The 21,929-nt window shown below is 41.3% G+C and overlaps 1 protein-coding gene across 1 annotated transcript; it reads left to right on the top strand.

Moving 5' to 3' along the window:
• Nucleotides 1–237: 237 nt before the first annotated feature.
• ALDH7A1 (aldehyde dehydrogenase 7 family member A1) lies at nucleotides 238–21,674 on the top strand. The gene is made up of 18 exons (XM_019516846.1): nucleotides 238–404; nucleotides 1,434–1,487; nucleotides 2,498–2,563; nucleotides 4,471–4,551; nucleotides 7,133–7,256; nucleotides 8,396–8,528; nucleotides 9,972–10,016; nucleotides 11,705–11,782; nucleotides 12,643–12,740; nucleotides 13,954–13,995; nucleotides 15,521–15,615; nucleotides 16,120–16,204; nucleotides 16,892–16,998; nucleotides 18,012–18,128; nucleotides 18,607–18,704; nucleotides 18,892–18,965; nucleotides 20,316–20,391; nucleotides 21,198–21,674. The coding sequence occupies exons 1-18, from the start codon at nucleotides 297–299 to the stop codon at nucleotides 21,250–21,252; spliced, it is 1,536 nt and encodes a 511-aa protein (XP_019372391.1). The 5' UTR covers nucleotides 238–296; the 3' UTR covers nucleotides 21,253–21,674.
• The last annotated feature ends 255 nt before the right edge of the window (nucleotides 21,675–21,929 follow it).

Below are 21,929 nucleotides of genomic sequence, written 5' to 3'. Positions count from 1 at the left end.
TTTTGCGGCCGATCAGCAGCCCCGAGGCCTGAAGGTTCAGTTGCGAAAGCCAGCCGGGGTTGTGCCCGCAGCAGCGTTTCAGCCGCCGAGGTCAAGGCGGCCGGGATAGGGGAAGCAGCCGCGGCTGCAGCAGCCCGGCTGCGCGGCGGGAGGGGCCGGGCCCGGCGCGGCACCAATGGGCGCGAGGGGCGGCTCCGGCTGCACGGGCTCGGCCTGGGCCCGGCGCGATGCTGCGGCTGGGCCTTGTCGCCTGCCGCCGCCTGGTGCCGCCGCCTTGCGCCCGGCCTGCCGCCTCCATGGCCTCCCTGCTGATCCAGCGGCCCCAGTACGCCTGGCTCCGCGAGCTGGGGCTGCAGGAGGACAACGACGGCGTGTACCACGGCAGCTGGGGCGGCCGCGGCCAGGTAGGCGTTGGGGGCCCGGGCACCTTCCCCTCCGCCCGGCCCTTAGAGCCGCGTGGCGCACCTGCGGGTCGCCGACAGACTTGAAACAAGGGGTTTTCCTTTAAAGCAGAAACCCACGGCTTTCTCCTCGCAGGATGGCAGAGCCCCGGGCTGCTTGGGGTCTCACAGCCACCCCCCGCCCCACACTAGGGTTGCCAGCTCTGACTGAAGCTGTTCTGGGAGATTTTTTTCTTCTTCTTAAAATACCCTATTCAGCTTTCCCGGATTGCTTTCAGTAGTCACCAGGAGATGGATGCCGTTGCGGGTAGACTCCCCGTCAATGCTGCCCCACACGCTGGGGAGTTGGGAGTGAGGGGTGGCCATCGATGTTTACAAATGGGTCCTGGTACAAAAAGGGTGGGGACCTGCTGTTTTAGGGCATCTCTTGGTCTGTCCCAGTCCTGGACTTCTTCCAGGTAATAGCCACGGAGGACTGAAAGGCCCCAAGTTTGCATGGTGCAGCTTTTGGTGGTGGGCTGGGCTCCTCTGCGCTAGGACATCATCTCCCAGAAGCAGCCTGACTTCAGCCATTCTTTTTTTCCCCCCTTCCTGGAAGAGCTTTGTGTATCTGTGCGTGTGTCTGTGCGTGCATTGGCAACATGTAGGGGGTGCATGCAGGTGCACGTGCACCCCCTGAGATTGGCACTTCCAGGGGGAGCGTGGCCTGTCATGAACCCAGAAGTGCAGCCAGCAGCCGGCTGCTGCACCCCTCACCCCCCGGTCAGCGATCAGCTGCTGGGGACCCTTCCTCCCCCTGTCAGCGATCTGGTGCCCCCCAGACTTGGGAGGCACCAGTCGTCCGTGTGTATGCACTGGGGTAAGGGCTTTCGGATACGGCTGTGTTACCACTCTTTGAAAGAGAGAGTTTTTCTGCTACCTGAATGAACTACTTGGCATCAGCGAAAGCACAAACAGTCCCTCCTCCACTCTTTGCCCTGTGAAGCATATTCTTGATATTGTATGCCTGACTGTAAAACTTTCTCTTTCCAGGTGGTGACAACGTATTGTCCAGCTAACAATGAACCGATAGCGAGAGTCCGCCAGGTAAGCTTTTGTTAATTCTCTCTGGCACTTAAGAGAAACGGTATGCAGCAGCCAAAGACCAGTGTAAACACAGATGCTTTGATGCGAGCCAAGCCAATAGCTGGAAAGGAAGGAGGTTTGCGATACTTATCCAGACCTGACCTTTCCCTGATTGAGGCCTACGTCCTTATGAGCTTCTCTCTGCTCCATGTGGCCCCTTGGTGCACTTATTTTGGACCTGTGACCCTCACTCCTGTCATCCCTGTGTTGGTTTTTCTGTTGTCCCAGGCAATTGGCAATATGTCCTTAGCAGCCCCTGCTATCGAGGGGGGTTTATAGCTTTACTTGATGGGCTTTGGGCCAAGTATAGTCCTACCAGCTTCTAACAAATTAGGTAGCAGATGAGTTGGACATGCCACAGTAGCTGCTGGAATGTTCTCGCTTTCTTTTTAGTTACTTGATTTCTTCTTGTGCTCAAGATGTGGTCAAATAGGTAGATCCAAACAGAAGGTGGCTATAAGGGGCAGTGAGAGAGAAACTTTCCCAGGGTTTATTTTCATTCCTCCATTCTGAATAGGCTTTGAATTAGAGGGTACGGGGCATGTGAAGCTGGGAGGGTAGGTGCTCATCTCTATTTTTATCTTTTATTTTACACTAAAATTTGGATTTAACATAAATTGGTAATGTGCTGTGGATGTTTACATGATGAGTGTTCCTTATTGGGTCATCTTATGATATCTGAAAGAGAACTTTATTTGAGAAATTTGAGTTGGATAGCAGGTCAGTTTCCCAGACATTTTGGGTATTAATTTACTTCTTAAATACCTTGCAGTTAAAAAATGTTAGAAAATCGCATGCGTCACAGTGATCAAACTAGCTTAAAATGTAAAACGTTGCATTTACAGATGATATCTGCTTATGCAGCACAGTCCACAGAAAGTGCAGTTATGCTTGGGTCACACTTGTTTCGTGTGTGCGTGTGTCTGTGTGTATGTATGTTGCTGTCCTATTTAAATACTTGTTCATTTTAGGCCAGCTTGGAGGACTATGAAGAAACAATCAAGAAAGCTAAAGAGGCATGGAAGGTCTGGGCAGATGTAAGTTGGCAAATGATTGTTTATATTTTAAAATGTCTCTACAGCAGATAAAAGCTCATGGAACCATTAAATTGTCATTTTTGTTAGAGACTTAATTAAGACTGTATGTCTGGTATGGTACGTTAAGCCAAAATATTGCACCAAGGGTTTAAGGATAATTCAGCACCCTTTGTAATTCTTGGCTGTTATAAAAGGTGTTAACATCTAGTCTAAAATGTGATTTTTTTTTTTTCTTTTCTTTTCTTTTCTCTTGGCTTGCTGGAACATTAAGGCTACACATAGCCTGGGGGTCATTTTTGCTGGATAGAAGGCATGTGAACTTCAGGAAACCTGGCTGACTATTTTCACAAAACCTGGGGTAATTTGTCTGAGTTTTCATGACAAATGTTTTGCAACATTGGCTGCAGGAAGAGAGAATACTAGTGATTTTAAAAAAATGTATTAAGAATTACCATCACAACAAAAAATCGCACATGCTTAGTGCTACCATCATTTTTTTCCCTGCTAGGTAGGTTCCTTCCCCTCAATGCAACAGCTTCTACAATGCAGTTATGCTGTGCACTGTTAACATGTCTGGGTCATGGAAAATTTGGAGACAGGCTTGTACAGAATTTGAATAAAAAACCTGGCATTTGGGTCTCCCTCTCTATTTCTTCTTGGGCAGGTCTATACCAGTTCTATCTTGCTGCTTATTTCAAATAGCAACTTTGTTACTTACAAACCTCCCTGATGTTTCAATGTTGTATTGGACAATCATATACCCTTACAACATTTATTTTTACCAAGTTACCTTTCTGATTGTTTCACACAAACTCTGCCTGTCTGGCCAGCTGCTGTTGTCTTACATGATTGGATGTTACCCTTATAGATGACAAGTTTCTATATTGAAAGCTAGATCTTGCAAGATACTAAGCATTCTGGCCCTCAGCCAGTGAAAACACTTTTCTTTGCCCCAACAGAACATAGATGAAAAGTTGGTGTTTGCTTTTTTAATCAGAATGTTTTTATAAGAGGTGTTTGTCCTGTCCTGAATTGTTTGTAGGAACTATAAAATGGTGAGTGGATTTTTGTTCTGAAGGTGCTTTAAGCTCGCATCCCCAGGCACCAATAAATCAAAGTACCAGCTGGTCTGATTTTTAAGCCTGGTTCCATTTCATTTTGTGCGTGAGAGCTAACTGCTCTTAATGACTGCTAACATGCATTTCCATTGAAATGTGAATGGTGACATGTTTTCCCTAAGTTGTGTAACCCTATGTATCTCTGTTTTTCCTTCCCTTTTCCTCTTCCTGATGTCCCTTATGCTGCAAGCAGTTATGTACATACACAATTGTCTAGTGTTGTCAGTTTCTGTGATTTATATCACAGATGTATTGATACTTGGGATATGGGTTTTTTCCCCCAGAAGCTTCATCTGTGGGAATAAAGTGATTATGTAAGAATCTCAGCTTTTGTGAAAAAAAACAACTGTAGTCTTCATGGACAGGAGGGAAGAACATAATGTGAAACGTGAACCCCAAAGGCTTATAAACCAGAAAGCTAATAAAAAGAACTATTCTTTTAAAAAGCATTTCAAAACAGAAGATTTTTTTTTCATCTCAAGGTTTCGAAGCCATGATTTTTGAGTAGGTGGGGATGAGACTGCTGTATTCTCAGCAGCAGTTGATGGGCATCAAGTTTTGCCCAGGCTTAAATTTTTGTGATTTTTCAGGAACCTAGTTCACATGAAATATGAACACTTTTCATACTTGTTTAGTTTTAGAGAATAATAAATAGCTGGTTGGTGGGATAGGAATACTGAGCTGTTCTGCCAACACAGTAAGTAGCAGATTGAATGTGTATGTATGTGGAAGGTGCAGTGCTTTCATTTCAAACCATCTCTTTTTTTATGAATATATGTTTTTGCCTAGATTCCTGCACCTAAACGTGGAGAAATAGTGAGACAGATTGGTGATGCCTTGAGACAGAAAATCAAAGTTCTAGGAAGCTTGGTAAGTTGTCCTGAAAAATGACTAAATGCTTGAAAAACCTACTTGTTTGAAAAACCTACTTTAATGTACCCCTGTGTAATATTTGTCACAAATTTCTAAATACTTTGTTGGTTTCTACTAATGTATAGTCAGCAGGAAGTAATGTTAAAAATAAAATTAAAGCTTATTTTGACAACCTATTTTCAAAAGTTGCATCCTCTTTATCTGAAGGTTTAAACTGATTCTGTCAAGATTCATAGTCTTTTTTCTGTCTTCTCTCCATTGCCCTTCCTGTGCTACTTCACAAATTTGTGTTTCTCATAATGTGTTTGATTAGCTTGCAGAACATTTTCTTCAATAAGTAAGATGTCTTTAAAATTGGAGTGTCAAAATACACTTCCAAACTAATAAATCTAGTATGGGTTTTTTGGAAATATTGAGTATTGGTCTAACTCGCTCAGTTCCCATTGAAATTGGGATCAAAGTACCTTAGAACTTTAATCAGAGCATGGTTAGGCCAGCACTTAGTGCCCTTTAAAATCCCACCTTTAAAAGGGATATCCTCAGAACCTGTCTTTAAAACATACGTTCATGATCACACTCTTCTCCATTTTGTCCTCCCCCTCCTGTCACCCTTGAGTACTGTTTGCAACAAACCTACTAAAAATGGGGAAAAAAGGAAACTGATTTGAAACCTGTATGGTATGCAGAGAGATACTGACAGTTGTGACCTTGCTGCTTTCTGACCTTCCTGTCAGACAAGATACTGTTTGATACTAAAAGTGTCCTGAAAGAAGAGTTCCTCTAATACAAACCTTTTAAACTTGAGTGCATTCTGGTGACCTGCCACCTTTTTCAGAGACCAGGTATGAAAATCCAGGGGGTTATGAGGTGAGATTGCTCTGTGATAGGGTCTCATTAAAAGTTGTGCAGGATGTAAGGGCTTAAGGATTGTTCCTTTAACAAACTTGTTAGTGACTTCTTTCTTCTTTTTTAACTAACTTGCAGCTTTTACGTTTTATAAGGTTTGTCTGCACGTGGGGCTGTTGAGAAGCAGCCGTTGCTGAATGGCTTAACATGTGGCTAAGCCCATTTAATTGACTTACATGATTTTATTTTTAGATGATAGACACTTAATGACACTGGTTGAATTAGCGGGCTAAGTTACATCTGTGTTCAACCACACTACTGCTCCCCTGACTATCCACATTATATAACCCTTGCTTAAGCTCCATTTTGCGATCTTATGAAGTTGTTGTATGCTCTCAAATGCAATTGTGACCAACCTGGCCAGGGAGAAAGTGCTAGACTCTTGGGTGAGATCTATGTCCTGTGTTATGCATTAATTTAAACTGTGTAAACTCGTTTTTCCTGCTCTCAGGATATAGAAGGGCTCCTAAGGTATTCTTTTTTTCTTGTAGGTAGATTTAAATTCCTACCCTTTGCTTTGTGAAGAAGCCTTAAATAACATATTGAGAGGCAGGTTTCATGCAGAAGTCACTCTTTAACACATCTTGCTAATAAGTAGTGTTTTTTCATCAGAAGTCACTAAAGAAATGTCTAAATGGCTCATTCCAGTACAGTCTAGAAATGCAAGTTAGCAAAACTGCAATTATGTGATGAAAAAGATTGAAACAGATACTGTATGACCACGACAACACTTTTTATAAACTAATTAAAAATCTATTATGGGGTTTTGGGAAATATTTAGTATTGGTTTAACTCAACTAGTTCCTGTTGAAATTGGGGGCAAAATACCCAATACTTGGGTTTGTCAAATGGTGAGTGATATCTGAGATAATCATTATCTTCACTTTGGGGATATGCTGACTTTCAAGTGCATGTTTATTCCCACTGCCTGTCCTGGTTGTATGTGTTCATTTTGAACCATCTTTAGCAAAATACTTTAGTAATTTTCCAAAAGTAACTTGTTTTCAATGCCCAAATCAACTTGTGGAAGGGATCTGACATTCAGAAAGTGGGTGCTTAGCACTCTTTTAGAAAATTTGACCCTTCTGGCCGCTCATGTTGAAGCACTTTAAAATCATAAACAGTGAGGAAGTTAGGCCTTCAGCTATGGAACTTTTCTAAAGGAGAGAGAATAATGGTCCATTTCTCTGTCCTTAAGGACATTTGGACACAGTAATTCTTGGATCTATACCTATGAAAGTTGTTATTGATGACTTTTTCTATCAAGGGACCATTTTCAGTCTGGTTTTAAATGAGCAAACTTGATTAATTAGCTGGGGTGAATACCCTAAATCACAGGTTGGCAACCTATGGTCTGCAGGTCAGATCTGGCCCACCAAAGCAATTTTAACCAGTTTGCAAAGCTAGGACTTCAGTGGTGGGAAGAACAAGTGGCATTTGGTCATGTGGAAAGCAGCGACCCATCTATCCACCTTCAGAATGAGCTGGGTTAATTTAGCCTACTGTTGCCAAAAGGTAGGCAAAACCCTTGCCCTAAATTGTGTAGAATGTGATTTCTGACTTGGTCTTCTTTTAAAACTGTCCAAATAAGCAAGTAATGGATGAATTACTTATGAAGCACAACGAATATATGTGAGCAATCTTAAAAATACTATCCCATTAATGTTTTCAGGTCTCTTTAGAGATGGGAAAGATTTTTGTCGAGGGTGTTGGTGAAGTTCAGGAGTATATTGACATCTGTGACTATGCTGTTGGCTTGTCCCGAATGATTGGTGGACCTGTTTTGCCTTCAGAAAGTAAGCCTGTGTGCTAATCTTTGTATCGATGATGTTCTGAATATTATGGTTATGTACTCCAGAAAAATATCTGCACTGAAATATATGTGGATCCATATTACTCATGTACTCCCATCTACTTGAATAAGTTATTAAAATGCTACAATGAATATCCATCCTTGTCTTTAAATGCAAAACCATATACATGGGGCAACAGAACTGAATTTCCCTTAATTAACAAAGTCACTAGATACAGTGTGAGAAGAGGAAAGCAAAAATCTAGCTAGCTTTCATTGAGAGAGACCTGTTAAATTTCTTGCTGATTGGTGACTAAAATAACATTTGCAACTGCCATATCCTTAGTGTTTCCCTATCATCCAATTGACTTGATTATGCTCTGCATCCTATTTACAAGTATGGTGCAGACTGCAGCTGGAAGTACCGGAAATTAGACTAGGCTTCATCTATTAATGTTTTGCTGAAAAATAAGGTGATTCTTTTTAATACCTAGCTTGTACAATGCAGAAACAAGTTTCACTGTATTTTTCAGTGAACAATCTTGCTAGAATGAGGAAGTAGTCTGTGTGCTAAGATATTGTCATGCTCAGAACATCTTTCATACAGTTTTTCATTTCTGGCATCTCTGTTTTTGTTCCCGGGTAGGCTGTTTTCATTTCCTTTCTTTTTTTGTTGCTCTCCTAACAGTTATTAGAAAAATATAGCAGAGCTTAGAAAATGTGTTATTCAGCAGAGCTTATACCTTCTTTTTGTTCTAATAAGTATGCAGTAGTTCTATATTTATGTTACCTACATTATTATAGAACAATAATTTGTTTTGGAAATTTATGTTCAGAATAAAAAAATAAATGGTCTACATATAGTATGTAGTATTTAGGGAACAAACGGAGGACTGCCTATCTCAACACACATAAGCTAAGATTTGCATACAAGCTATTTTGCATTACATTAATCTTGGATAAATAAGTGGCTATTGAAGGTTAATAAGTTGATCTGTCAACAGCTTTAGACTACCTCTCAGATCCTCCTGGTTTGTTGTAATTCATGTTCTTTCCTCCATGATCTATTAAACTAAAAAGACACATGCTCCTCCATGTAAGGACCCTCACACTCAGATTGCTATTATCTGTTCTTATTTTTAGGACCTGGCCATGCCCTCATAGAACAATGGAATCCTGTGGGGTTGGTAGGAATCATCACTGCATTTAACTTCCCTGTAGCAGTGTATGGCTGGAACAATGCAATTGCAATGATCTGTGGGAATGCTTGCCTCTGGTAAGATGTTCTGATTTTAATTTGCTCCAAATACTTTAAACCAAAATGATTATAGTAGTAGCTTTTGTTCATAAGGTTATCTTGTTTCCTTGGCACATTGTTTAAACCAGGGATTTCCAAAGTTTTTATGCTGTGGCCACAGCCTGGCAAATCGCGGCCCAGCAGTCGCAGCTGACCGTGACCAGAGCTTCTGGCTGGAAGACAGGTAAGGATACCCCCACCCTTCAGGGTTGGTGTGGCAAACACTGCGCTGCTGCAGGCCCTGCAGAAGAAGCCACAGCCTCTTCGCCTGGCTCTGGGGGTTTGCGGTTTGCTGGTCCATGGCCACTTCTGGTCTGGCAGCCGACTGTGTTGTGGTTTGGCAGCAGGCTGCGGCCCAAGGATTGAGAACTCCCTGGTTTAAACATCATTTATTTGTAAATGCCAGATAGACACAAATAACTGCAAACGCTTAACTTCTGATATTTCAAAGTTCACTTCAAATTTGTCTTTAAAGGTCCACCTTCCTCTCTTTAAATTTGTATGTGTATAGCACTCAGTATATTATATCAAGGAATCTAGTTATGGATGTGCAGTATCATATTACAAATAATAGAGAAGAGATGTTTTCAAAATTGGGTGCCAAAAGGTAGGGACTTAAGATGCCATTTTCTTGCTCTGGGGTTCTGGGCACCTGTTGTTCAAACTGACGTTAATAGAAAGTTCTGGCTGTACAGCACTGTCTTAGATTGGACTATTGGGTTCAGCAGATTCCCCACGCTTGAACAAAGGATGTACCCACGGTTGTTTTCACCCTTGCAAAGCTTTATTTAAGGATACTCGCAGAAGCAGGCGGTAGAACAGAGCAGAGAGGACAGTCACTTCACATCGGCCTTAGGCAGCAGCCACTACCCCGCATGGTTCCCCTCGCCTCGGAGTGTCCCGATCTCGGGGATGCGATAGCCTGTGCCAGGGCTCCGTGCAAGTCAGGACTCTTGCCAGAGTGGAGGAACCCATAGCAACCCGAAAATATACAGCTTATATAGTCTGAAGTAAACAATGTTATCACAAGCTAGGAAAATGGGGATGAGTTGTGATCCAACACACCTGGTGTTTACCACATTCCACTGTATCACAACATTCTACTATCTAGGTTCATGGCTCGGTCACGCTCACAGAGCAGGAGGCTATGTGCCGCTTCACCAGCCTCCTATGGAATCAGCATGCAAAACTTTTGCTATTAGCACAGTGTGCAAAACTCTTGGTCTTAGCAAAGCTCTTACTATTACAAGCACCCATGAAAATGGAGCCACTTATCCTCGCATTTCTGGCCAAATACTCAGATTTGCAAGTTCATTTATTGTTTTGTACCTCGAATTTTGATTTATACTATACCACAGAAGTTGTATATCTTAAATATTTTGGTCTTTGGGGAATTAAAATGACTTTTTTTTTCCTTTTAAGGAAAGGTGCTCCTACAACATCTCTCATTAGCGTAGCTGTTACAAAGTAAGTATCCAGAAATGTTATACATCACAATTGCTCTTTCATTTTATCTGTTTGCATTCTTGAAGTTCTGTGGCTGGGACGAGAGTGGCTTTCTCTCCACCTTTTACCACGTGGGAAGTAATGATGTACATTGCCTAAACTTATTCTTGTTGTTTTTCTTTCTTCTGAAGAAAGCATTGAGCTTTTGAGCAGTAGCGGATTGGCTTTCCTGGGAAGGGGAAAGTGATGTTGTTAGCATCTGAATTTATTCTAAATGTAACTTACTTTACACAGAGTTGGAGTGTTGTTGTAGCAGTGATGGTCTTGGAAATATGAGGGGCAAGGTTCTTTTTTGGTGGTATCTTTGTTTTTCAGACTAACTTCATAGTTGGGAGAGATGTTGGACAAGCTTTCAGGAATAGTTTGCCCTCCCTGAGAGGACCTGCCTGACCTGAGGAAGGGCAGTCTGTACCTGAAAGCTTATCTAACATCTCTCACAGATATGCAGATGGTCCAGTAGAATATACTACCATAAAATCCTCCCTTTTTAGTTATCTTAATTAGAATGCTGTTGCAAAGCAAACTCTCCTGATGATTGCAAGCTCTCTCTCCTGAAAATGCCTCTACATAAAACCTTGCATAATCCAAAACTAATAGCAGCAGTGCAGCATGTTTCCTGTGATTTAAAACTTGCTCACGTACAAAGAGTAAGAACTGTTAAGACCCTTTCTGACAGACTCACTGGGTGATGCCAGCCATAGTACTAGCAACACTTTGTTGGCAGGGCTGCCCAACTTCTCAGTGACTGGGGGCCACAACCAACACAGGCCTCATGACAGTTTGAGGGGTCCACACACTAAGTGGGCTGCAATACTGCAACCAAGGCCCTTCACCCCCTTCCTTGAGCAGCTTCCCACTGTACAACACACATAGCCCACCTCATTGCTACATGGCATATGTGGGCAATTGCTCTTCTACTGTTCCACCATGCATGCAGGCAGCACCCACTACCTCCCCACTGTATACATGAATCGCCCCCTTCCCTGCTGCACTGCAGGTGCAGCCTTTCACTGCCCCTAGCTGCTTTACCATACGTGTAGCTGTCACTCCACCATGCACACTCTCCAGCTGTGGGCTTCTATGTGCTACACTGCCCCCTTGGGCAAGTCCAGGAAGCAGAAGTTGGAAGGAAATCCCAGAGACCCTGGCCACTACTGCTGCAGCCAGAGTTATAGGGGGAGCAGGGGACAGAGTGGATTATTTGCTATCCACTTACCATGGTTTATTTAATTAAATGGGTAATACCCAAGCATAGCTTTTCATCCCTGAGAGTTTGGCACCTTTACACTATTTCTGAGAATAAATGAATGCTGAGAATGAATGAATGCAACCTTCAAGGGAAGTGTTGTGAATGACACTATGATCAAGATTTTGTGTACCTCTGTGACTTGTCTCTGTGCTAGTTGCTTCCTGTAGTGTATTCTAATCATGTGGATCATGTTAATAGTATGATAAAAAAGCTATACTACCAAGGTCTGTAAGAGAAGAGAATGCCCATACTGCATCTGATGCAGGTTACTAAAGTTTATAGACTTTGTTTTAATATTTTTATCTTGTAGCAAAAAAGCATTTTCACTGTTGACTTGTCACATACTTCTGACTGAGTTTTCTCAAATTCCTGCTTCTCAGAAATGTCTCTTTGATTCCAGGATAGTTGCCAAAGTTTTGGAGGATAACAAAGTGCCTGGAGCAATCTGCTCTTTGGTATGTGGTGGAGAAGATATTGGGTAGGCAGAACTTCTTGCATTTTATAAGCAATGGGATAGAAGAAGGGATAGCCTATGGGGATAGCAAAAGTATTTTCAAATTGGCCTATCTACAGGGCTTCCAGTACCACTTAAGAATAGATTTCTGTTATGAATATAACTGACTTGTAGTGTTAACAATAATCATGACATCTAGTGATACTGTATTTGCATTCCAGTGTTCTTAAATGTGTAACAAACTGAATTGAACTTCCCATGTTCAGTATATGGGATGTATTGCCCATTTTCATTTTCTTTCCTAAACTATGTAAACTTGAACAGCCATAAAAGAACACAAACCAGGTACAGTCCCTGCTCTTTATTCTTCAACCTGGTCAGATCCCATCCTCAATCCCTTGCCTGCCCCCCGCACCCAGACAACCCTCTGACCACATCAGTGGTTGATGTGTTTTCCCATGTAGGTAGGTGCATGTACACCCAAAAAGGACCTACTTGTGTGTCCCTAAATGGATTGTACCACTTCCAAATGTAATAATCCAAGCTATTATTCATGATGTGGATTACTACATATGGAAATGGCAGGTATTACACCAGTTGTAAAAAGGACTTGGATGACCATGTCTTTTTAATTAGGGTTAGGCCTCAAAGTTAATTCAGTTGTTGTCTTACTAGCATCTGATGTGGAAATATATTCTGGCACTGATGTTTCCTTAACTGGGGTTCCATTTGGACTTGATCTTTTTAAAATGTGTACCTCTACATAATAACCACTTGTATAAACAAAGCATTTGGTTATGATGGAGGAGCAATGAGTTACTTATCTCAGCAGGCTCCAACTGTTTGTTCTACTGTTGACCATAGTTGTGTATTCTGTTGTGTAGCACAGCAATAGCGAAAGATGAAAGAGTGGATCTTCTGTCTTTCACTGGCAGCACTAAGGTGGGCAAGCAGGTTGCACTTACGGTTCAAGAGAGATTTGGTAAGTGTAAAAATAAGGGGCTGGCTTTTCCTCTTAATTTTTGTTGTTCTGTTTGATTTGTGTGGGAAAGGGTCAAGCTGTAGTTTCAAAGTTTCCTTATCTGCCTTTTCTTGTTGGAAGTGCAGCAACAAAGCTATGAATCAAGCTGCAGGCTCTGTTCTTACGAATTTAGTCTAGTCCAGGTGCTTCTTAGGGTCCCCAGAAATGTCGCATTTGCTGTCTATGTGGGGCTAACGGCACAGATTTTCAAGGCCTTTCTGAGCAGAACTATTTCTTGTTGAGCATGATGACATTAGTATGGACAGCACTGGTAGCTCAGTGAAATAATCTCTTGGATATCCATTCCTCCTTACCCAGATGTAGCTATCCTATTTGTCATGTTTTACAAAGAAATCAGCAATGGGCATTATCTTTAGGATGCTATTAGACCTCTTTGCTGCAGAATTGGAACTCATCTATTTAGTTATGGCTTTATCTATGTACAGTTAGTTGCATCTAGGTAGTTCTCAGTGGAAAACTGCAAATCTCAGAGGTCTGAGTTACTATCTCTGAGTGTTTTGCATTGCATTATCTCAGCCTTTGTGATTTGAACTATGTTAAGGGCTCACCTAAGGATGGAGGGTCACCCCTTCTGTCCAACTTTGGGTGAGGGGAGAGGGGACCCTTTTTAGGTGAATAAATCAGTCAAATTAACTGTTGGTTTTTTTTCTTACTTATTCTCTTTGATTTCATCAGCACCTCTCTCATCTTCCAAGTCTGACCCATTTCACTAATTTTAGGCTACTTTATTCTGTTTGTGTTTTTTCTCTTAAGTTCTCTATCACCTTATTTTACTTCTCCTAGTTTTCTTTACTTTCTCTTGGTTCCAGCAGCATTTCATGGTCTCCCTGTACCTGTTTTCATCTCTTCCTTATCTAAAATGTATTAATGACAATTAATGTTAAGTATTACTTCTTCCTTTAAAAGGATCATTAGTTGGATACTTATTATAAAGATAATTGTTATATATCTGCAGACAGAAATAACGATAATGCCTTGCTACTATCTCAGATCACCTACTTGCTGTGGGTCAGATGCAAATATCCTTGAGTAGTGCCACTAAAATAAATGGGACCATTCACAGTTAGCTTGAGTTACTTAGCTTGAGTAAGAATATCTTAGTTCAAGTACAACGGGCTCCTGAACTCCTATAACTGTTCTCTTATTTTAACAGGCCGGAGTCTTCTAGAGCTTGGTGGAAACAACGCCATTATTGGTAATATGCAATATAATAATCTCTTTCAAGACAAGTTATACTCTCAGGCCCATAGACTTAGGCACTTGTGCACTTTTGACTTTAATCCTCCATATTGTTGGAGTGTACTTGAACCATAATTCTCCATGCTGTTGGAGTTCCATTCTGGGAGGAGATGGGGACAGAGGCTTCTGACAGATACTTATTCAAAGTAGTGATTTTTCAGCCAGGATGCCTTGAGATCCTTGTAAAGGATGCTGTGGGTGCCACTCAGTATTATCTCTGTTAGGTGTCCAACCATGATTAACAAGCTAAATGCAGAGATTTCATATCCATAGTGTTAAAACAATCTGCTCTGGTGTGGTCTGAGTTCTTTGCAACAGAAGAATTGCTGTATTTATTTTTCTGTAGTCAAAAAGAATGAAAACTAAGAGTTTGATGAAGGGTGTTTGTGCCTGAAAGCTTGCAATTTAAAGAATTTTTTTTGCAAAAATCTTGTTAGTCTAATAAAAGATATCACCCCTATTATGAGCCCTGAAAACTAAGAGCTGGCATTTTCCAAGGGGCATTTCAAGCCTGTTGAGGGATGCCTCATGTCTGAAAAGGTTGAGAACCACTGATTGAAAGGCATGATGGGATCTGATCTCTGATTCCAACAACTGTGCCTCCTGCCATGCCACAGGTGCTGACAGGATGTGCGATTTTTGATATTTAGTATCAGATCCCGAATGCACCCTATCTGTCAGTGCAGGAGGAGCCTGGAATCATGATCCTAGGCTCCCTCTGCACCAGCAAGTTGAAAGCCAGGTGCCTGATGCTCAGCTGATTGTTGGCCAGCTTCAGGAACACACCAGGGCTTGAACTGGCCCTGGAGCAGTCCCGGGAGCGAGTGTCAACAGTCAGCTGATTGTTGGCTGGTGGGGGCTGCACTGGGACCAGTTTGAGCCCCAGTGCTGTCCTGAATCTGGCTGACAATTGGCTGAGTGTAGGCCAGCTGGATGCCCTGGTACGGTTCTAATTCTGCTGCACCAGGGGTGCGATGGACACCAGGTACAAAAATACTACTTTTTTTGGTGTAATATTTTTGTGGCTGGTTTCCCTTTTTAGTGGTGCCATTAATTCCCTGAATGTGTGATCAGATTACTATGTAAGGCATGATTAAGATACTAGTTGCATCTTATTTGTATTGTCTGCCAGTGGCCAGATTTAGGGAATTAATTGCAGTTTCCTGATCTAAAGTCAAATTATATTACTTATCAAGTTTTATGTAAAGAGGCCTCAATAGGCTAGAAAACCAGACCTTTATGTGTTAATTCCAAATACATGAAGGAAAGTAGTTTTTCCAAGTTGTCTTAATATAATTCAGCACACTATACGTTCATCTCTTTCCTAATGCTGTCTTAGAGGCCTGTTACAGTGTCCTGTGAACAGATTAACTTTGGTCCTTTGAATTTAGAGGACCTTGGAACTATGAAGGAATAACCTTTCATCTTGCCTGCCAATTAGATTAATATACTGACATTTTTGTTGTTTTTTATCCTTCAAGCATTTGAAGATGCAGATCTTAACCTAGTCATCCCCTCTGCTCTATTTGCTGCTGTGGGGACAGCAGGCCAGAGGTGCACCACTCTCAGAAGGCTGGTAAGTAAATATGTATTGAGCAGTTGAGGTGTTTTGACCTTTCAGAGTTCCGAGGTTAAAAAAAACCCAAACCAAAACAAAAAACAGCTAACTAATCAGGATAGTGGAAAATAACCTCTATTACTAGTAAAATATCCTTACTGTATTATGAGAGAAAATAAGAAGCTGGCCCAACCTACCTTCCTTAAAAGTAAGATTTTAGGTCTCTGACAGACTACTATGCTTCTTAATTGTGCATTTACTGAGTTCTTGGGTCTGGTGTTACTCATTTACTTTATGTAGAGATTTGGGGGATAAATGCAGTAGAAGCTGTAGAACTGTGACATATGACAGTTTCATGGCACTCCTCCTAAAAGGTGGACAGTTGTCCTGAAAGAATGTCTTTGGACTCTGTTCTGGCCAGCAGCAAGACTAAGGAGACAGACTGAACTCTCTCCCTTCACACGCTATTAACTGACAAAGACTTGTAATGCCTTTGCCTTTGACCTGTGACATTCTGTTTAGTTCTTGCATGAAAGCATCCATGATGAGGTGGTGGAGAAGCTTGCTAAGGCCTATGCCCAGGTCCGCATTGGTGATCCGTGGGACTGTAAGTAGCTGCTGTTTTCGTGTCTTTTTTTTCTTTCTTTTCCTACACATAGAAGGAAAATGATCAGTAAAAGAGCAGAATATATTTCTTTATTTATTACTGATGTCCATCGGGGAATAGGAATAGGGACTCTGAAATTGTGGGGGAATCCAGTTAATCCTAATTTATTTTGTTCATTTTGAATGCGTTCAGTGGCTAGCTTCTCAGAGTGCAGGGTGACCAAAGATGTTAAAATATGTATAGTTGTCCTAAAAGAATGTTTTTGGACTCTGTTCTGGTCAGAAGTGAGACCAAGGAAACAGAGTGAATGCTCCTCTACCCCCACTTGCCATTAACTGACAGAGACTTTTAATGCCTTTGACTGTTCCCACCTCAAAAATTGTACACCATGTTCTAAAACCAGTATCTAAGAAGTCTTGCCACTTTACAGCTCTGTACTGATGAAGGTGTCATGCATGGGACCTTACATCTCCTCCTATCATACCATGGCATTGGATCCTCTTAACCTCCTATACCTCAGGCTGGTGTAGTCTGCATGCTCTAGATTAAGTTCTCATACGCCAAGTACTTATGTAGCTACAATGTACTGGGTCCTATATTCTCTTTCAGCTCTACAAAGCCATGTAAATAAATATGGCTTTTAACATTCAATAAAGAAGTTTTTAAATACATCCTCTTGCTTTTCAGCCAACACTCTGTATGGGCCTCTCCACACTAAAGAAGCAGTGAAGATGTTCCTTGAAGCTGTGGAACAAGCCAAACAGCAGGGTGGCTCTGTTGTCTATGGTGGCAAGGTGACTTATTTTTCTTAGCTATGCAGTTGAAATAAAGGACATTTTGTAAGCCAGAAAAACAATACAAACTTCATGGATAGGCCCACACCATGTTTCAACATTTACATCCAAGATTTTCAAGTTTGTAAATCTGGAATAGAGCATAAATAATGGTCTTTTGATATAAAATAAAATACTTATCTAGGGTGGGTTTGACTTCTCTGAACCTGAGGCAACAGATGGAAGAAAACAAGTGAAGTGGGTTTGGGAGAAGTGAAAGCCATGTTTCATTTCCTGGTCACTGACTTGATATCTGGGCCCTGCGCTCTTTCCTATTCACAGTATAATATAAATATGAAAATATAAATTGCTATGTAAGTGCAGGATAATAAATTAGAATCTCAGCTGTAAACAATGAACCTGAGGGGTGATCAGAAAATTATTTGCTGTACATGCTAGAATCCTAACCCAGTGTCCATCAGTGATCTGCTGTCAGGTACTGAAACTTCACTGTTCTGTTATTTTCAAGGCAGCTATTAGAAGCAAGGTACTCTGAATAACAAAGTAAGGAGCCATAATAGAGTGCAGACAGCTGAGCAGAGGCTGAGGCAGGCTCTGTGTAACAATATAAGGAGTAATAATGAGGTGCGAAAATCTGAGAGCAAGCTGTTCTTGTATGGATTAGCAGGCACACTTAAATCAGCTTGAGTGGTGCTTTTAATATTGAAATCAATGGGATTTGGCAAATGCTCTTGTCAGCTGCATGATTCAAATGGCTGCTTGTTTTACCTGTTGGCATCTTAAATGACTTGTACTGTGTGTATAACCAAAGAAAAGCAGCTCCTGTGTTCCCAGACCCTGGGCTCCCATTATTACAGGTCTGAGCTACACTACGTAGATTTTTTTCTGGCAGAACTTCTGATTAATTGCAAGATGCTATTAAGGCAACCAAACTACAGGATGGCATTTGCTAAGCAAAATGATGATTTGGTTGAAATAACAACTTGGCTATCATTCTTTTTGTGTGTTTAAAGGTTCTAGATCGCCCTGGAAATTATGTTGAGCCAACAATTGTGACTGGCCTTCCTCACAATGCACCCATTGTGCAAACAGAGACATTTGCTCCTATTCTCTATGTGCTGAAATTCAAGGTAAGACTTTACTTAAGAAGCGTTAGTCTATAATTTGTTTTGGTACTTTGTGCACCTTATGTATGAAAGGTAGAAAAAGAGTCGGAAGAAAAAAATAATTTTATTACATGGCTTGTTCATCAAACCAGTATGTTAATTCAGGAAACAGTGTAGATTAGCTATTGATTATTGTCTTGCTGTCTAGTGTACCTGCATGAATCCGGACTATGATGTTGTTGTTTTTCTTTATTAAATCCTATTTGAAAAGTGTATGAAGTAAAATAAAAAGTCAGTGCCAGAACTGCAAAATGTGCTTGCCTAGATGTCAGAAAACCAGTTCTTTGCTTATGTCTTTCTGTATGGCCAGTATGTGCAGGCATTCTTGTGTGTGACCATGGGTACTGCTCTTTGCCTAGTGATATTCAGTATAGTACATTTTGACTCTTGATTATGTTGGCATTCACAGCTCCTTATAGTGTTCCTTGCTTACCTTCTCTAGGTAGAAGAAGAAGCTTTTGCTTGGAATAATGAAGTAAAACAAGGTCTCTCCAGCAGCATCTTTACCAAGGATCTGGGCAGAATCTTTCGCTGGCTTGGGTATGGCTCTTCATATTTTTTTCCTTCTTCATAAAATCTGGGTTTACTTTTTTTCTCTCTTAAATCCGTATGTATAATTTAGTAGAATTTTTTACTTTTTCAAGGTTTAAATCCTCTTTCTAGGGAAGAAACTTGTCTCTCTTTCTTGCCATGAATCTAAAGAGATAATGTCTTATCTTTCTTGTAGGCCTAAAGGATCAGATTGTGGCATTGTGAATGTCAACATTCCAACTAGTGGAGCTGAAATTGGAGGTGCTTTTGGTATGTCACTTGCATTTCCTGCCTTGATACTTTATGTTGTCATTCACCACAGTAAGTAGGACTTAAGGGTTTAACTTTTTCAAAATACAAGGGTTTTTCTTGCAAACCTGTTGTTTGTTTTCTTAGAAAATTATAGTGTCTGGTAGGATTAAGAATTATGAAAGCACTTCAGGGATAGCTTAATCCAAGTCTTCTCATCTCACTTAAATAGGCACATTTTGGCTTTGAAAAATTAAGTGATTGTAAATCAGATGAAATCAGTGGATTTATTTTGGATTTACATTGCTATAGCAGAGAATGGAAATCAGCCAACAGTAAATTTCTGTTCTAGTTAAACATTTTATCTAATAAAAATGTAGTGTCTGAAATATATTTTGTATAAAGAAGTGTAATTTAAAATGTTCAGGTGATGACATCTGAATTAAAAATTACCTTGTGGTTTAAGGCAGGGCTATCCAACTGGTGGCCTCTGGGCTGCATGTGGCCCACAAGAAGTTAGGTTTCAGCCCCCAGGCTCCTGCTCAGCTGCCATGCCCCATCATTTCTACTTCTGCAATAGCAACCAGAATCTCCGGTCTCTTTTCTACACTTTGTATACCCACTGCAGGGAGTAGGACACGGGGTGCAGTGTTGTGTGGTGCACCATGGAGGTGAGGGTGAGCATGGAGGAAGGGGTGGGGTCGGGGGCACATGGTGCAGCGGTGAGAGGGACTGCACCTGTGTGGGCGCATAGTGCAGCAGATGACATGGGGGGCATGAGCACATGGTGCTGGGGGTAGGGATCATTTGTGCCACGTATGGCCCAGGGGCCTGTGTGTGTAGCCCCCTAGCCTGGATGTGCATAGCCTAGATGCGCGTAGCCCTTGGGTCCTTAGAAGTCGGACAGCCCTGGCTTAAGGTACCTTAACCTCTCACTGGGTTGAAAGAAAAGCTTTAAGATCAAAATCCTAATTACTGCATGCAAAAAAGACCTGTGTGAGCAAGCTGATACTTGTTTTCTTAAGGGGGTTTTTGAGATATATATGCAGCTTTTCTTTTATGTCCCCTTCCCTAGGAAAAAGAAATTAGAAAGGAAAAACAGGACACAATATTGTTCTCAGTTAATTTATCATGTTAAAACAATTAACCAATCATTGGCCATACGTGTAATTAAATTGTCAGCTGGAAGGCAGATATTTTCAGACTGAGATATCAATATGGATATAGTGTGAGCAAAGGAGGATAGCCATTATGCATCTACAAACACAACCCTCATTCTCTCCTTAGTACAAATATAACTTATTTGAAGTAGGGGTGCCTGAAGTAACTGCAGAGGAGTTACTAATCCTTAGCTGTATATTTTTTTTTCAGGTGGTGAAAAGCACACTGGTGGTGGAAGAGAATCTGGCAGTGATTCATGGAAACTCTACATGAGACGGTCAACTTGGTGAGAGCTAGGCTTCCATAATTTCATGCAAATAAATGCAGAATTTCTGCATAGACTTGCTAAAGTCCAAAGCTTATAAATCTTCAGTTGCAAGTGCTCATTGTCACTGAACAGAGGATAACCATTGCCAAATGTAACATGCCTTCTCTTTAGGAACAAGAAGGTAGTAGAATTTTGTGGAGTCTAATAAAACACATGCCTCCCCACCCTTGCCTGCAATATATCCCTTTTGATAAAGAGGGGACAGTCCTGATAGCTGTAGAAGGAACTGATTGTTTAAAAATGTACAGCTTAATCTGTTTGAACTTGAACTTGACTGACTAAAATGATGTTGCTGTCATTCAAAGGGAAACCTAAGGTAGCATCACAACTTGGTGGCAACATTTTAAGTAGATATGAAGTATTTCCATAAATTTCCTAGTTCCTAGCCAATGCTGCCACCTGAGCTGCCACATCTTTACTCCTGCTATTTCTTATTTTAGCTAGGTAGTATTTAGCCTAGCGAGGCCTACTCCACCTGCCACCCCTTTATCTTGCTTTGTGGACATTACCTGGTTAAAGGTGACTAGAGGATTATATCTTCTCTCTAATCTATCTAAGACAAGTTACTTATGGAGAGAACAAAGTCCTCCCCTGCGTGTAAATTCTCCAGTAGGGGCTGGAGAGAAATCAGTTCTACCCTGTCTTTTAATTTAAAACAATGAAACTGGCAACTGCCTTAAGGAAGACTTGTACACATGTAACAGAGATCACATAACTGAGCTCCATTATCAAGTCTCATGCCTAAATTCTTGTTTCTCTTTCAGCACAATCAATTACAGCAAGGATTTGCCTTTGGCTCAAGGAATCAAGTTTCATTAACAATGTCATGAATGGGATTGTCCTGAAAATGCATAGCATTTCAGGAGCTTGCACCTTTTAAACTTTACGGTGGAATTGAAATTATACTGCGCAGCTACAGTACTTTTATGCCAGAAAGCCAATTGCAGTAAATCTTGCTTCAGTTTCAGTAATGTATCAAATACTTATGTCAGATAAAATATATGTGATCTTCAGGAAGCAGGATTTGCCTCCAAATGGTGCTGCTTGCACAATCTTCAGATGCCTTTCCTGTGTGTCTACGCAATTTCTGTGCCCTAGCAAGCACTGACTTTGCTGTGGGTGTGGTAGGAACATCCACATTCCTGAAATACATGTTCAGTGTTTAACCAGCATCTGGTCCCATCAGGGATTATAGTACAGGGGCTACTTGTAAATGCATAAATAAAACAGCATTTGAGAGACTCATGGTTCTGACTTTTTTTTTTTTAATGACTTAATTTGGTATAATTTTTGCTTCACTAGCTCCATTTGAGATCCTAGTATTAGAATTGCCGTTAAGCTAGAAAGCACACCTTGGGGACATGCACCACAAGTGGGAATGTACGTTTCCCCGGGGCAGCATTATGTGCCGCTGCTGCTTGTCTCTGGGAAACACCCATGCATTTGTGCTCTGGCATACGGCACATTGCCTTGGGTGGGGTAGGGGAGGCTGGGGC

This window comes from Gavialis gangeticus, unplaced genomic scaffold (assembly GCF_001723915.1).
Source record: "Gavialis gangeticus isolate Ggan-Ray unplaced genomic scaffold, GavGan_comp1, whole genome shotgun sequence".
Lineage (NCBI taxonomy): Eukaryota > Metazoa > Chordata > Crocodylia > Gavialidae > Gavialis > Gavialis gangeticus.
Note: the sequence above shows the minus strand (reverse complement) of the source record. Positions and strands in the feature narration are given on the sequence as shown.